The sequence below is a fragment of the Xyrauchen texanus genome, chromosome 25 (genome assembly GCF_025860055.1).
Source record: "Xyrauchen texanus isolate HMW12.3.18 chromosome 25, RBS_HiC_50CHRs, whole genome shotgun sequence".
NCBI classification, from domain to species: Eukaryota; Metazoa; Chordata; class Actinopteri; order Cypriniformes; family Catostomidae; genus Xyrauchen; species Xyrauchen texanus.
The window spans coordinates 34323930-34340624 of NC_068300.1; the positions used below are offsets into that span (position 1 = coordinate 34323930).

General features: G+C 37.0%; 1 protein-coding gene across 1 annotated transcript in view; it reads right to left on the bottom strand.

The window, feature by feature from the left end:
• LOC127618450 (neuron navigator 1-like) overlaps positions 1–16695 on the bottom strand; it is a 133253-nt gene that overhangs the window by 105481 nt on the left and 11077 nt on the right. The window contains exon 3 of the mRNA XM_052090897.1: positions 1461–1563. Within this exon, the coding sequence (XP_051946857.1) occupies positions 1461–1563 (103 nt within the window). The remainder of the gene's footprint in view (positions 1–1460; positions 1564–16695) is intronic.

Sequence of the window (16695 nt, forward strand, 5' to 3'; positions counted from 1 at the left end):
TTTTCCAGGCCTGGAAACCAATTTTTTTCTCATTTTAAATGCTTTTTTTTTTTAATAATAATTTTTTTTTATTATTGATTTATTTATTGATTATTTAATGAAAATTATTGTTTTTAAGATGAAGTGTGTAATTCCTGCACCACTATGTCAGCAAACATAATTATAAATGTAATGATTATTGTCAGGTTTCTCAAACACTCAAACAAATAGTCCCGCCCAAAGCCAATGTTGATTTGTCGGGCTGGTCAGCTCATAAAAAAAAATTAAAAAAAATAATAAAAAAAAACAGCCTGGTTTTGAAAGCACTACAGAGCCACAATACGAAACAAACAAATGGTTTACTTATAGTTGACTCAGCATTGACTTTCATTTTCACAGTATATTGCTAGTCCGTCCCCTAAGTCCAAAAAACTATAAATATCAAAATTATATTATTAAAAATTTTATAAAATCATAATAAACATAAAAAATAAAATAAATAATAAAAAGTATGAATAAAAAGTTTAATTTTCTTTTTCTTTCATATTAGTATTGCAATTTTTTACAGTTAACACAATTTGGGACATATCTTCATATAAAATAGATTAAAATTCAAACCCCGAGTTGTGTCATTTTTTTTTAGTAATAAACAGTAATCAAATAGCATTTATACATTTATAATATTAATAATAATATAAGCAAAACAAATTAAAATGTAAAAAATAAACAACAGAGTGGGCAAGGGGCCGTTCAAACTTGTACTAAAAAAGCTAGATGCAGCAAAACAAATTGAACAAACCGCAGATGTTTCGAGACACGTTTTTAACTGTTGAAGTTCTTTTTAAAGGGTGCGAATCAGATCAATATTTAAGTATTTCTTTACTATAAATTCTCCTCCCTGCCCAGTAGGTGGCAATATGCACAAAGAATGTGAATCGGTAAAAACAAAAGGACTTAAATATTAATCTGTTTCTCACCCACACTTATCATATCACTTCTGAAGACATGGATTAAACAAATCGAGTATTATGGATTCGTTTTATGCTGCCATACTGTGCTTTTGGAGCTTAAAAATGTTGGTACCCATTCACTTGCATTGTATGGACCTACAGAGCTGAAATATTCTTATTAAAATGTTTGTGTCCTGCAGAAAAAAGAAAGTCATACACGTCAGGGATGGCATGGGGGTGAGTAAATTATGAGAGAATTTTAATTTTTAGGGGAAATATTCCTTTAACTCGACATGACATCTAAAAAATGTGCCTCTCCTGTACGAGACACTATTAAAAAAAGTGAGACGTGGTGCATCAGCTAGCTAAATGAAGATATTAAAATTAGGAAAGCAAATAGTTTACATAGAAAAACAATTGAAAAACAGCACTGACAGACACAAAATAGTGTTCGGTGTCAATGGGCCCTAACAGGGTTGCAGATTTAGTCTAAATTAGAAAACTGATGCCTTGATCTGAAATCTCCTGTACCTGTGGCTGAGCTGAGACCCCCGCAAGCTGGACATGGTCTCTTCCAGGTTCTGCCGGAGGTCGAGGACATTCTGAACAGTACGTTTCCTCTGGGACTCTGGATCTGCGGGAATGGGTAGGATAAGAGAGGATGAGTGGCCTGTTAATGCAGCCATTTAACATTAACACAGTGATGTGGCCATGCATTCATAGACAAACACAAACACACCCATGTGCATTAGAGTTAAAGCTTCGTAGAGGAGAGCCAGCAAAAACATTAGTGTATATCTAGTTGAATAATATCGAGCTTTACATCTCTTTTCCACTCACACATACAATATCTCTGTTTTCAGGAACATCAAACAGGCTGCTTAGTCTCATGGCATAAGAGCACTGAGCAACGGAACATGGAATATGACGACTCAGCAGCGGGCAGCTTTACAGGCAGTACTCGGATGAATTAAACATTACATATCCAGCCTGCCAAGATGCCAAAAACACTTTGAGCTACTGTACAACTGAGCTCACTTACACAAGACATTAGTATTTATAAAAGGTCTCCTTTCAGTTTAAATGCTTTCTTTATTGAGGTATATGTGCTTATACAGATTTATTTGACATCCAAACTGGGAGTGGGGTTATTAAGAGGTTTCTCTGCTGTTATCAGTATTTAACCTCTCATATTCAAATTCCAAATGTCATTCACTACTACAAGCTGATCTGAGAACAGCAGGCTTTACACACCCACAGCACATTTGCCTTTGTATAAATGCTGTATCCATATAGGAAACAAAATGACAAAATTTAATATTTAATAAAATTGTTTCTCCTTGATAGTAATGAGATTAAATTGAAAGCAAAAAGAGACTTTGGTTTAAGCATCTTGATTCTCAGATTGTCCTCCTGAGAAAAAGACCCTAGTACTCTCACAAGAGTCTCCTCTGGAGTTTCGTCAGAGATCTCAACAATGTCTCAGACTGTGCTCACATTTACCAAGTTACAAAAGTCTTCTATAAAAAGTCTCATTTTCATATCAAATTCAACATTAGATTCTTCCAAGACCAAATTATCTTGGCTATGCTATCCACATTAGCTCTATACGCTCACTATATCCTCGTGCAACCCCGCGTACACATGTGTGGACGTTGTATTTGGGCTTTGCTATACGTGACGCATAACTTAAATTAATTTAAACTGTCTGATCTCAGTTCAGAAGACTCTGGGCTGTCAGTTAAACTTTCGAAATACGGCGCCATGTGACAAAACAACATGGCGCTGATCACAGCAGAGTTTGTTTTCAGGAAAAATGGCAAAAAACTACATCTCGTAACAAAAAGGTAAGAGTCTCAAGTTTCATCCGATATGTCATTTTTTAAATTTGAGCAATTTATCGTGATAACCAACGCTGCTAAAAACACTATTGTGTATTTTAGAAAATGTTTTCCCCCATAAAATTCTACATATACTGTGCATTTTCACATTGAGAAAAAATATATCTTTCAGAGGCTTTATATGGAGTTAGGATGGAAATAAGGTGCATTGCGATCTGTTCTGAGACCAGAGTAGACAGATAGTACAATGGAGGTTAAGTAATTCTCTAAATATGGAACAGTAAGCATCCTAAAGCTTTCCTCTGCAGATAAGTGCCTTCACTCCTAAACCAAGGTCACTCCGACCAAAAGTTCAGTTTCAGGTTGCAGATGATGTTTGAAATTCTCAACATGTTTGGCAGACATGGGACAATGCGAATCAATCCATTGATTCAGAATTTATAATGTTTAATTTATTTTAACATAGTTGGCAGTGATTGGATGATGTAATGTCTGTAACACTTAAAAACATTAATAACCAACACTCCAGGAAAAATCTGACTTTCTATAGCTTGTTTAAAATTTCACAACTTAGTCCCGCTGTCCACATATGTTACCATCAATTGAAAATGCACACAGCAGTGATGCTCAGGTCTCAGGAGGGTAACATCCTCGTGATCACTATAATTTGGTTCGCTCTCAGTGGGGCGCATGGTGAGATGTGCGTGGATGCTGCAGTGGATGGTGTGAAGCCTCCACACAAGCTATATCTCCACGGTAATGGCTTAACATGCCACATGATAAGATGCGCGGGATGACGGTCTTTGACGCGGAGGCAGCTGAGATTCATGCTCTGCCACCCAGATTGAGGCGAGTCACTACACCACCAAGAGGACTTTGAGCACATTGGGAATTGGGCATTCCAAATTGAAGGAAAAAGGGGGAAAAAAAACAAACATCTGAGGCAAAGTTGAATGAAACAATGAAACATATTCTATGAAAAATAACTGAGAACTGACTCAAACATGACTCAAAACAGATAACTGAGCCATGAAAGTGTTAGGAAACATCTGAGCAATAAAATTAATGAATAATTAAATTGGTAAATGGATGGATGTATGGATGGATGGATGGATGGATGGATGGATGGATGGATGGACGGACGAACGAAAGAATGAATTAATTTTATATTAATAATGAATAAATTCTCTAGGCATTTTTTGACAATAGACAAAGTCTTACCCATTTTGAATCTTATTCTGGCCAAGAACTGCCCATTTAGAAAGGAAGAGGCTATAAGCGTGACTGACCACATTTTATAAGTAATGCACTTGAAAAAGTAAATCTGAAATGTCCCTGAAAGTCTAAAAAGACAATACTGAAAATGTCCCAAACTTTGCCAAATCCATCATCTAGTTCTACCTTGGAAGTGCACATTGACTGGAAAAAATATGAATAATAAAAAATAAATAAAAAGCCAGCCAATCAGAATGGAACTAACAATTTCAACAAGCGCTTGCCATTTTTCTGTTCATGAGACCAAAAAGACTATCTATATGGTCAGATTAACCTCTACCTGTCCCTGCCACCATACATCCTATCTAAAACTTCATCTTGCATGTTTCCCTGTGGTGTGCAAATCCTGAAGCTTGACCAGTCAGCACAGCAAGACTCCATACCAAACACTCTGTATTGACATCCAGATGGGCATTAGACAAAACCCAGAGTCTTAAACAGTCTTAATTCACTTTAATCTTCACAATTTAATGTCCTGCCTTAAAACTATGTGCAAAAAATGAGCTGTGTGTTGTCTGAGGGTGTGTGTATTGGATAAGAACACATGGAGGTGGCTCATGGTTTTTAGATGAAAATGGAGAATACTCACAATATGGCCCCCTGGTGAGTGTCTTTTCATTGAGGCATAATCTCATACAATGGGAATCATGAAATACAATGAGTCTGCCAGAGTGGTTGGAATGACCTGCTGTAGTAGGATGTAAGCTTATTGTGATGATGGTGGTTTGATTTGTATTGTACATAATGCAATCCTCTCTTTTGGTTATAAGAGAGTTACTATATGCTTTGCTGTCTCATAAAGTTATCTTTGCTGTCTTGGAAACTTTCTTCGTACAGTGGCATGCATGTTTATGTGAGAATTTGCATTGTTTAGCGCTAAAGCCAATGTTAATTTTTATGTGAACTATTCCTTTAAAGGCTTAGATAATTAATCAACACTCATTCTCTACATAATACTGCATTCACGCTGTACAATAAATTAAACTGACTTGGGTGAACACATGAAACACATTATGCACATAAAATATCAACATGAAATACCCTCCAAAAATGAAAGGCTGCATCAGAAGCCCTTTTCATCGATATGACACTGTGCCATCTTTACACTGTAAAAGCCTATAAGAGCGAGATATCAAACATAAATTCAATATGCAAATCATTGCAAGAATGAAGACCAATCACAATCCATGATTCAAATATTACAATTCCATCAAGATATATGACTATACATTAGATTTTGAAGCATTCTTAAGATGTACGTATGTCAAAATCAGAGCCATGGCTTAGTTGTTGGGGTACATCTTTCAAAATATTGAGATACGGTGCTCACAGAGACAAGTCTGGATTGTATAATTTCCCGATTCTTGTTTCCTGCTTATATCTGAAACAAGTAGTCAAACCCCTGCTGAAAAGACCAGCATAGCTGTTCACAAGCTGTTGTGCTTTGGACTGATGTGCTGGTGTCCCCATCAGGCATCTAAAGTAGCATAACCAGGAAGGCTTCCTTTATCAACCAGGATTCACCTGACATACCATGGTTGACCAGCATAGCCAGCTAAATTTGGCTAGTAACAGCATATTTAGGTCCACCAGGAAGTCAAGCACTAATAAGCACAGAACAACATGGAAGATGGTCTTTTTGACGCAGAGGGAATAAGTTGATTAAGTGAACTTTTAATTTAGAAATGTTTGTTGCTTGTACAATATAGCTAAGTTACAGTAATATGAGTCAGAACAGACTTTCACTGCAGTCCACACTAAAAAAAAAAATTACGATGATGGTATATGCAACATTCTGTGGCTTAAAGGACCATAAACTATATGTGATAGCACACAACTGGGCTTAGAGCATTAGACTAAGAGGGTAATTATCAGAAAATGGACAGATTTGAAAGAACATATTGAAGCCAGTGGACCTTTACACCAAAAATATGCATAACCAGATTGCCCCCATAAATAATTGGATTCAGTTTCTATATCGGAACAGCCATAGAAATGCATATAAATGCATCACAATCCAGACTTATAAATCCAGTACAGCACGTTACACATGCAAGCCAATAATTGGACCTAACATTTTAATCATTAGTTCATTAGTTCATTCATTGAAGTTATTTTTTTATTTAATTTATATAAAATACTACTTATTGCACAGAACTCATGATGTCTATCTTAACAACATTGTTAAGCAGCCAGTAAGTCTCACAAGCCTCAAGAACACATAAAACAGTAACAATTATTGGTTCAGACATGATGTAAGTCATTTGTGGTTCAATAAGCAAGTCAAATCAATTCCGTAAACCCCTCCGACTGATTCATAAATGTTTTGATTAGGGATGTGCTAGGGTGGTTGACTAATTGTCCAACAACCGACTAGTCAATTAGTGGGGTCGACTACTAACATTCATAGTTTTAGTAGTGGTGGTTTAATGGGAGACGCAATTCTCAAATTAATTGAGAGACGCCACTTCTCGGAGACCGTTTTGTGTGATAATAGTTGCTCCGCTTAAAAGCGAGCCTAATTGAGTCTAATTATACACAAACTTGTCGCCTAGTTGTTCATTTATGCCACCGATCCGTAGTTTTGATTCACTAAAAAGAACCAGCTCATAAGATTCATTCTCAGAGTAATTTCATACAGTATCCCTCCTGCATCAGTGGAAGAATTTGTTTGGTAACCATTAATGAAACCAAAAGTCATGCAATCCTTCGGTTTTTATGATTAAGCTTGTTCCCAACCCTAGTAATCACTGAGGTTGTGTAATGCAAGGAGAATGAGAAGATCATTACACTTCCATCCCCACACCCACAGACCCCTGTGAGTCGGTCATCGGTCCAGCTGGCCAGTGCTGTAATGACCTCCGCTGAGAGAGAGAGGTCATGAACCTATGAGGTGTATATCACTCGTCTCAGCTTCGCCAATCTGGCAACACCACTCGATGCATCTCTGACGGGAAAAAATATGCTCATGAAAACATGACATTGATTTCACCATTAAGAGGTGTCACATATAGGGACAATTGATTTTAGAGGCTTTGGGAATAAGCTCAATAGTGAGATGATGGAGTCATTAAATGCACAGAGCTGCTACCAATTGTAATACCATGTGCTGATCAAAGTGGGAAAGCTGTCAGATCTCAAAGGTTATCTCCAGTGGAAAAGCAGCAGGGTGCCAGATAATAATTTATTCAATAATTAGCAGCTCTTGCCAAAGCAAGCATCACGATCCCTATATTTACACTGGTTAAGGTTACAAATAAAACCCTAATACCTTGTATTCAAACTTCAGATTTTGTGTTCACAATACCTTAAATAGTGAAAATCTTTTAACTTGGGCCAGTAAGGAACCAACTAGCAGCAACCACACAGAACACCCTAGTAGCATCCTATAAACCACCCAGAACATCTTGGCTACTTCATGGCACTAAAACCAGCAACCCATAACACCCTAGCAACACCCCAGCAACCACCCTGAACACATTAGCAACTTCATGGCACTAAAACCCACCACAAATAATACCCTAGTAATGACCTAGCAACCACCTAGAACACCTTAGCACCTTCCTGGTACTAAAACTAAGCACCCAGAACACCCTAGTAGCACCCTAGCAACCACCCAGAACACCTTTACAACTTCATAGCACTAAAACAAAGTACCTAGAACAAAATAGGAATGTCCCAGAAACCACCCAGAATACATTAGCAACATCATGGCACTAAAACCAAGCACCCAGAACACCCTAGTAATGACCTAGCAACCACCCAGAACACCTTAGCAACTTCATGGCATAGGAGCATAACTATAGTGAGGGCATGGTGGGCAAGTGCTCTAGAGCCCTAGCAACTACCCAGAACACCTTAGCAATTGCAAAGCCCTAAAACCAACCACCCAGGACACCTTAGCAACTTCATAGAACTAAAACCAACCACCCAAAACACCATAGAAAACACCCAGAACACCTTAGCAATGCAAACACTAAAACCAACCACCCAGAACACCCTAGTAATGCCCTATCAACCACCTAGAACACCTTTGCATTTGCAAAGCACTAAAACCATCTACTCAGAACACCTTGGTAATTGCATACTTATGTTGTAGCAACCATCCTAGACATCCATATTAGAGTTGGGAGGGGGTGGGGGTTCGAGTCAGACGAATACCGGTATTACCGCTGGTTGGATGCTAGGTGGTACTATGGGGTAATTTTAGTTAAGCAGGGTTAAGGTTAAGCCAACGCAAAGCAAGACACCTTGAGTTCAAACTTTGAACTTTATTTTTTATTTATTTTAACAAAAAATTCAAATAAAACTAGAAACAAATTAAGTGCAGTTAAAATGTGTGTTGTTCAACATTTTGAAAGATGGCTTTACAACAGTTGTGAAGGGGAACATCTCTTTGGCAAAGGACCTACTTCATCTTCATTCTGTGTATTTAGTTGTCTGGGAAAATACATCATGTGTGTTAATACAGTTGTTTTGTTCATTCACATTATATATATATATATATATATATATATATATATATATATATATATATATATATATATATATATCAATATCCAATTACATCGGCAACCCCTGGGCCGAGGGATCGATTAAATATTCTTGCTTTAGTGATTTTCCAATGAAAATGTATTAATTTATTTAAAAACTTAAAAACTTATATCAAATACATTTCTAAATTCAAATTGCACTCAAAATGAAACAAAAACACAATTAAAATTATGACGTGATCAAAAAAAAAAAATATATATATATATATAAGTAACCACATTTCAATTTAACGTCAGGCAAGTCTAAACATGCAGGCGGAAAATTATTTTATGAAGACAAATGAAGACACAAAAACAACTATAAATGTAAAAAATTTATTATAATGATGATAATGATCACTGAAATATAAATCATGGCTTGAGATGAATGTGTTTTTGTATTATTTTATGTTTTAATCACAGATGTGTCGGCTGCAGAGTTGTGGTCACGATTAACTGTTCTGTGGAAATAAAGTGACCGGAACTCAAAGCACCTCCTGAGCTGAGATGTCTGAGGACATTTGCAGCACTCATAGATGATACTCTTCTTGCAAATAATATAAAAATGATAATAATAAAAGCCTAATAAAAATTATTTAATACATTAATGGGAAAACGTGCCAATTATTGATTTGACATCATCAAAGGCATAAGCTATTGGCGATCACTCTGATCATCGTTGACACCCCGATATTATCGTCTGTCGGCACATCCCTAATCCATATATCATGACGGTGAGTTAAGCACAGGCAAGTACAACACACCTTTCTTCAGAAAATGCCAAAATCTATTCACAGCCTACTGTTATAAGATTACATCAGTACAGTCCTTCTAAACATGAGCGATCATTTACGAAGAATATATTTTATCACACTCTACAGCGTATATTCAAGAACCCATTTTTTGCATATTATCTACTGAAAAAACTCAATCACGTGTAGATTTTCAGGATGGCATAGATTCCCATTCTTGTTAGTGTATCATATCTGCTGTCCTACACTAGATGGCACACAAGCTTGGACACTTCCCTATTCTGCTTGGCTGAATTGCTGCTTTGCAACATCCACAATGCACATCCACATTCATTCAATGAGCAGTGTTTGTTAAAACCATATTAGACACACTTGAATCGACCACTCTAGGACAGCTCATTTCATTTGTGCATGACATAAATCAATTCCCCTTTACAATCATCAGGATGAATGTAACAGCAAAGCAATGAAAGCTAACAACAGACTTTAATTTGTATTTATTTTTTCTTAGAGTATAAGGAGCAGAATTGTTAAGTATGCCTTATACAATTATGAACATTGTCTTTTTCTAACACCATTTGTCGGCACAGAAGGAAATAGCATTGGAAGCTCTGTAAAACTATTCTTTGTCCATGTTCGGTCATGCAACCAGGCTGCAATTACCTCTGGTCTTTAGTCACATGACATATAGTGCAGACTGCATGGCATTAAATAATTATTAAGTGTTTCTGACAAGCTTTAGCTTTAACTGGTTTCCTTATGCTTTGACACAAAGGCTTACTCTTGGATCCAATAAAGGGATATACAACATGAAACATCCTGAAACAAAAGACATCAGCAAGTGTATGGGGTGTATGGGGGTCGTACCAAACTAATCCCTCCATTGCATCTAATCAATTCCATGAGGTTGTTAAGCACAGCTCTCATTTATGCTAATTAAAGTCTCCCCACTTCAGGGGTATGGTTGACAGAACGGTCCAAGTCTGTCAGACTTCCTATTTTCCAAATCGGCCCAGAGGACCAAGCTGCAGCCGGGACAAGGGAATGAGGAAATTAGGGATGTGAATTTCAACCCCCCCTATTATGTTCCCATGGGGACAGCTAATGAATCAAGTTTAGCTGGTTAAATGTGGAGAAGGGGGGAAATCCAGTACACCTGCCTCCCCCATTTTACACCATAATTTTCTCTTTATGGGGCGCAACGAGAACACGTTCAAAGCAGCCACTAGTAGCAATACAGCTTTTCTCTTTTCTCTGCCTATTCAGGGGCATACATGTTGACTAAACACTTAAAGACTGTCCATGGAAAAGGAGAGACTCTGGGAGAATTCTAATGGTTGAGGCTTTGAAAGCAAAGTGGCATCAGGCCGATGGTGGAAACACAGTAGCTTGGTTGATGTACAATAATAGATTGCAGAGACAAATCATTGGGTGGATGTAAGCTTTCAAAGGAATGGGATGAATCTACTGTATATCTAACATGAATTTCCAAAAGATAACACAATAAAAGGCTGCAAAGTTGTTGCTTTCTTTCTTATTTTTTATTTTCTCCCCAATTTCCAATGCACTCTAAGTCCTCGTGGTGGCGTAGTGACTCACCTCAATCCGGGTGGTGGAGGACGAATCTCAGTTGCCTCCGTGTCTGCAACCGTCAATCCACGCATCACATGGCTTGTTGAGCACGTTACTGCAGAGGCCTAGCATGTATGGAGGCTTCACCCTATTCTCCGCGGCATCCACGCACAACTCACCACGTGCCCCACCAAGAGCGAGAACCACATTATGGCAACCACGAGGAGGTTAACCCAACGTGACTCTACCCACCCTAGCAACCGGGCCAATTGGTTGCTTGAGAAGCCTGACTGGAGTCACTCAGCATGCCCTGGATTCAAACTTGCAACTCCAGGTGTGGTAGTCAGCGTCTTTTATTGCTGAGCTACTCAGGCCCACCTAAGTGTGCCGCTTTCTAATGGAAAACATTGAGACCATTTAAAGAACTTGTCAACTGCCTGCATAGAGGTAGTCACACCTCATTTAAAGGGATTTAAAATTGACCCTCTATCACAAGAGGGAAGATTAACAGTAATACCATAATTACAGTTGGCGGAAAATTGGGATTTGCTAACAGATTTATGAGGGGCTCACAAGTGGCTCTAGAACATTGGCCATGATTTTGTGGTCTTTAATGTTAAGAAAGTTTTGGGATATGCATAGATTAAAGACTGATAGCTAGACTATGTGGTTCAAAAAAGCTATCAAAATATTTTCATTATTTTACCCATGCACTCCACACTAAAATGAAAAAAAAAAAAATTATAAAAATAAAACCTTAGAAGCCAACTTTTGAGGATGGCCTCACACAAAGGGTCAGTAAGATCAGACCACGGATCTTAATGAAAAGTAATTAGTCATGCATTCTAAACCTAATGACCACATCTTCTGGATCTGTTTCAAATCCTTAGACTTCTAGAGATTCCAGAATAAGTAAGAGTCCAAGTCAGGTAATTGCAGTATAATAGAGATCATGGGAACTTTTCATGGGGAAAATGAAAAAGATAGCTCTGGTAAAATAGCTCTTAAAACAGTCTGTAGGACTTCTGAAACAATATTGAAGATACAAAAAAATGGCAGCCAAATTCTATTCTCAAGGCCTCACAGCCCAAACAAACTTGATTGTTGCGTTTTGTTGGATAATTGTTTGAAGCCTGTTCTTGTGCTAAAAAATCTAGATGCAGTACAACAAATGGAAGAGAATGAAGGTGTTTCAAGACATATTTTTAAAAGTTCTTTTAACTTGACATGTCATCTTTAAAATGCAACTCCTATACAAGATGCTGAAAAAACAGTGAGATGTCTTAACCGTCAAAGTCTTCAATTTATTGCATGTTTACATAGAAATCCAATAACAAAAACTGCCCAGACGGATGCAAAAACCTGTTTTGTGTGAATGTTCTTCTTAACTTTCTAAATCCAACTGCCAATGTTAGATTGTTTAAAATGTAGGGGTTTTTGAATGTTGGAGTTTGTTGTGTTTGTTAAAGCAAAGTGAATTAGCCTTTATATTCCAATCAAATATTACACCAATTACATATTTCAAAGACAAGATTGTGAAGTCTTATTTTCATCTCTAAAATGCTCTACGATCTGAAACAGAGCTGCCACACTGTCTCAACAGCACTGGCTTAAAAGTCTGTAAATGTCTATCTAATGACTAACTGAAGCATAGCATGTCAATAGATAAGCTAATAGGGTGTATACAGATGCTTACTGGAACCATCTTCGGTCTTTCTGAGAGTGCTCTGACAGCAAGAAGGGAAATAGATGAACTAAATGGATGACAGAGAGTGCTCATAGCTCTGGAGGAAATTTTTAGCTGAATTGGGTTACTTTTCTAAAAGGTCTTGTCTGTAGGAGGTCTGTGACAAAGCACAGAATGGAATTATTGTTGGATCCTTTGGTCTTTAAAAATGATGGTTCATTTTAATCCATTATTGTTTCCATTTTCCAAGATTCATTACCAGGGTTGAGGAACAGATGATGTTTAATTGGTTAATTAAGGTGCACTTGATGACATGGATCTAAATAAGGCCAAATGTTTCCCAAAGGGAAATAGTAGTTTAATGGCCCAGCATTGCCAAAGCATAAAAACATTTGTCGCTACCTTGACAAACTGACCTTTAATTAAAGGGACAGTTCACACAAAAATGAAATTTACTCACCCTCATGCCATACCAGATGTGTATGACTTTCTTTCTTTTGCTGAACAAGATTTTCCTTTGCATTTTGGTGAAAAAACCTGCATCTTATTCACTAAGCGGCCGCAATCCAGTTCAATCATGTGCTAAATATGCTAACTATATCTTACACAAGTATACGTATGCAGATGCCTGGCCAACACACTGTCAATGCGTGGTCCCCTTGAACATGCTTAATGTTCATGCTTGGTGACCTCTGCAACATGAAAACAGGAAGACGCATTCACACGCAAGCATGCCGCATCTGTGAATGAAGGGACTCTTCAATAACAATGGAGTGTCCTGCAGATGCTGTAGACATATTGTAGATGACACACTGTGGGAAATGAGAAACGGACTGGAATATCCGCTCAAAATCACAATAATATCCTTGGGGATAACTACAGAGGAAAGAGAAGTGTGTGGCACCGTTCCTATCAGACTATTGTCGTTTACCTAAAATAGTGTAAGAAGGGTTCCTTGTCTTGAATCACTCACAATACTATCACATGAAACTAGACAAGAAACTGTTTGTGAAACAGTGCAATAGACCATAAACGAACAGAATCAGAACAGCTGAGAAATCCAGAGTGTCAAATAATGCAAAAGACCTGCTCCCATGACAAATCTGATTTGAAGTTCAGAGATATTCAGCCAAGAACAAGATGCACAGAGAGAGAAATTTCTCACAATACTGAGGCTAGGAAAAATCCTTCTGCTGTTTCACTTATTTTAGACACGTTCAAACACAACAAAGTCAATTCAGAATCAACATTGCGTCCACCCTTCTGGACACACATTTTAGGCCCCAAACAAACAATGTCTTTTTTTATGGTCTTCCAAATGTGGATGGCTCCCTATTCATGAATTCATCTGAAGGTCTTACAGTACTGGCAAAAGGAAGTTGATAGCTCTCTGAGGACTGTGAGAGTATTTATTTGATGAAATTGCAAAAATTATTATTTTTAATGATTATTTCTATATTGTTTTACAGTAAAAAAATAAATTAAAATAAATAAATAAAAATAAAATATATATATATATATATATATATATATATATATATATATATATATATATATACTGTATATCTTAACATCCTTAACAGAAGAGCTGGGCTGGAATGACTTGAGGGATAAAGACGGTCGGTGACGACAGTTCGAGAGAGAGAGAGAGAATTACGGGCAGCTGCCCTGTATGTGTTTGTGTGTGTCTTTTTATTGAATGAAATAAATTCCTCCTCCTTTCTATTTAACCCCCTTACATTGGAGCTGAAACACAGGAAGGAGGAGGGATGCACGTCGCAGAGTCCTCGACACTGCCATCCGCCGGGTGACGGAGTTGCCCGACCGCCCGGATGCGTGTAACGTAATGCCGGAGGCTCCCTGGTCTGAGGCAATGCCGGGAGGAGTGTAGAGCGGAGGGGGCGTGGCCGGGCTGCAATGACGCACGTCCGGTCCCCAATCAGCCTGATGGGGCGTGCGAGGGATAAAGGCGCCCGGTGGCAACAGTTCGAGAGAGAGAGAATTACAGGCAACTGCTCTGTATGTGTTTGTGTGTGTGTCTTTTTATTTAATTAAATATTATTAATATTGTTAAGCTGGTTCTCGCCTCCTCCTTTCTCATTCAATTTCAAATACTGGTTATTAACTTTACACAGATATGATTTGTAAGCAATTTTATCACAGTAAAATCATGACGGGTGTAATATTTATGTCTGGTGGCTACACTTTTTAACAGTGAGTATTTTAATTGGGGCTGTAAATCGATTAACATTTTTAATCAAACGAATGACATGGTGTCCCGATTAATTAATCGCATTTAATAGCATATACAAATATTTGCTGAGAAAGCCCCTCATATAACAATAAGTCAATATATAATGATGAAATAATAATACATAGTTATCTTTAAATATATGAATATGTGGCAGAAGAGTTAATCGTTGATAAAACAATACAAAAAGCAGATTTAGAATACAATGTATTGTTTACTACCATATTATTGATCATAAGTCAATCATTGACACACAGTTCACAGCAATCCATTTCACAAGTGAATCTGTCAATCAGTTGGAGATTCATTATGAGGGATTGTTTAAGGACACGTCAATTTACACCTGCGTCAGACATGCTTGTGTAGCGTCTCGGGTGTGTTGCGTCATAAACATAAAATGTTTAGTTCACTGTGTCAAGTTAAATATAGTTTAATAATTAGAACACATCTTGAGATCCCTTAGTTTGCATTTCTGCTCCTTCAAGTGTTTTGAATGCAAGTACGTAACGCATGTCTGTGTTGTTCTGCTGCCGAAGGTTGTTTTCTTCACTGTATAAACTGTGTGTTGCTCACACAGCTGAAATTTCACTTACTGCCCTCTGGAGTAAACAGGTGGTACTACAAGCTTGCATTTCTCAGGAAACTTCCTTATTATGGTCCGGGGGTATGGAGGAGAAAACATGCAAAAATAATAAATAAATACATAAATAAATAAATGTAATAATAAGAAAATAAATAAAGGAATAAATGTCTTGATAAAACAAATATAATTAGTATTTAATGAAAGTTATTCCTGAATTTATTTTTGTATGACTTTTTTTCCTTCATTTATTATTTTCTCTTTTTATTTTTATTCTTTAATACTTTTTTATTCTTTCATTTGTTTTTGTTTTAAATTATTATTTATGTATGCATTCATTTATTTTTACATTTATTTATTCCCACATGTATTTATTTCTATATTTAAATATTCCCACATTTATTTATTTTTGTATTTATTCATACATTTCTGTCTCTTGTATGATAATTATGTGGGCGGGTCCTGCTTACCATTGGCTTATTGTAGATTGAAGCGTGTGCTCGATTACTGTTTTGATGTGACGTTAGGTCATATATTGTGTAAACTAGAGCTATTTGTGGGGCTAAAAACATAAGAGCTTCAGTCACTAAAATCACAAAATAAATGGGGAGCTGTTTCTTCAACAAATCCACAAAATGAGCAAGTTTCATAAATTATATGATTTAACCTTATGCTTTTCTTTTTTTTCTGTGTAAATAACTTCATATTTTGATGTTCGCAAATCCATATTATTGATTTCTGTTGTTATGCTTGTTCATTGTAAAAGATACAACCATGCTTCATTTCCCTGATCGTTTATGTATGTATGTAGCCTATAAGTTCTGCAGTAAAAAAAAATTATTAAAAAACTATAGCTGACACTTCACATATATCTAGAGAGTTGCGCAACTTGCGAATGAAGTCGATAACCATGCATCAAATTAATGTTTCATTAACAGTAGAGGTGCTTATTGATGGTTTAGGAGAGCTATAGGCCAGTATGAATGTTGAAGCACATCCTGGATTGTTAAACCCTCTGCAAAACCTTCCCTGCGTATTCAAAATCTGTGGGAGTCAAAGGGTGCTATGGTGGGACGTCCATCTGCTTCCGATAAGTACTATTGAGCTCTTAACCAATGATGCACCAGAGCTCCGCAAGGACCGCCTCCCTCATTTCCACAGCAATGTTGCACACAGAAAAGTAAAAATAAATACATGTATAAATAAATAAATATATATGGGAATATATAAATGTGGAAATAAATATATGTGGGAATAAATAAATATAAAAAATAAA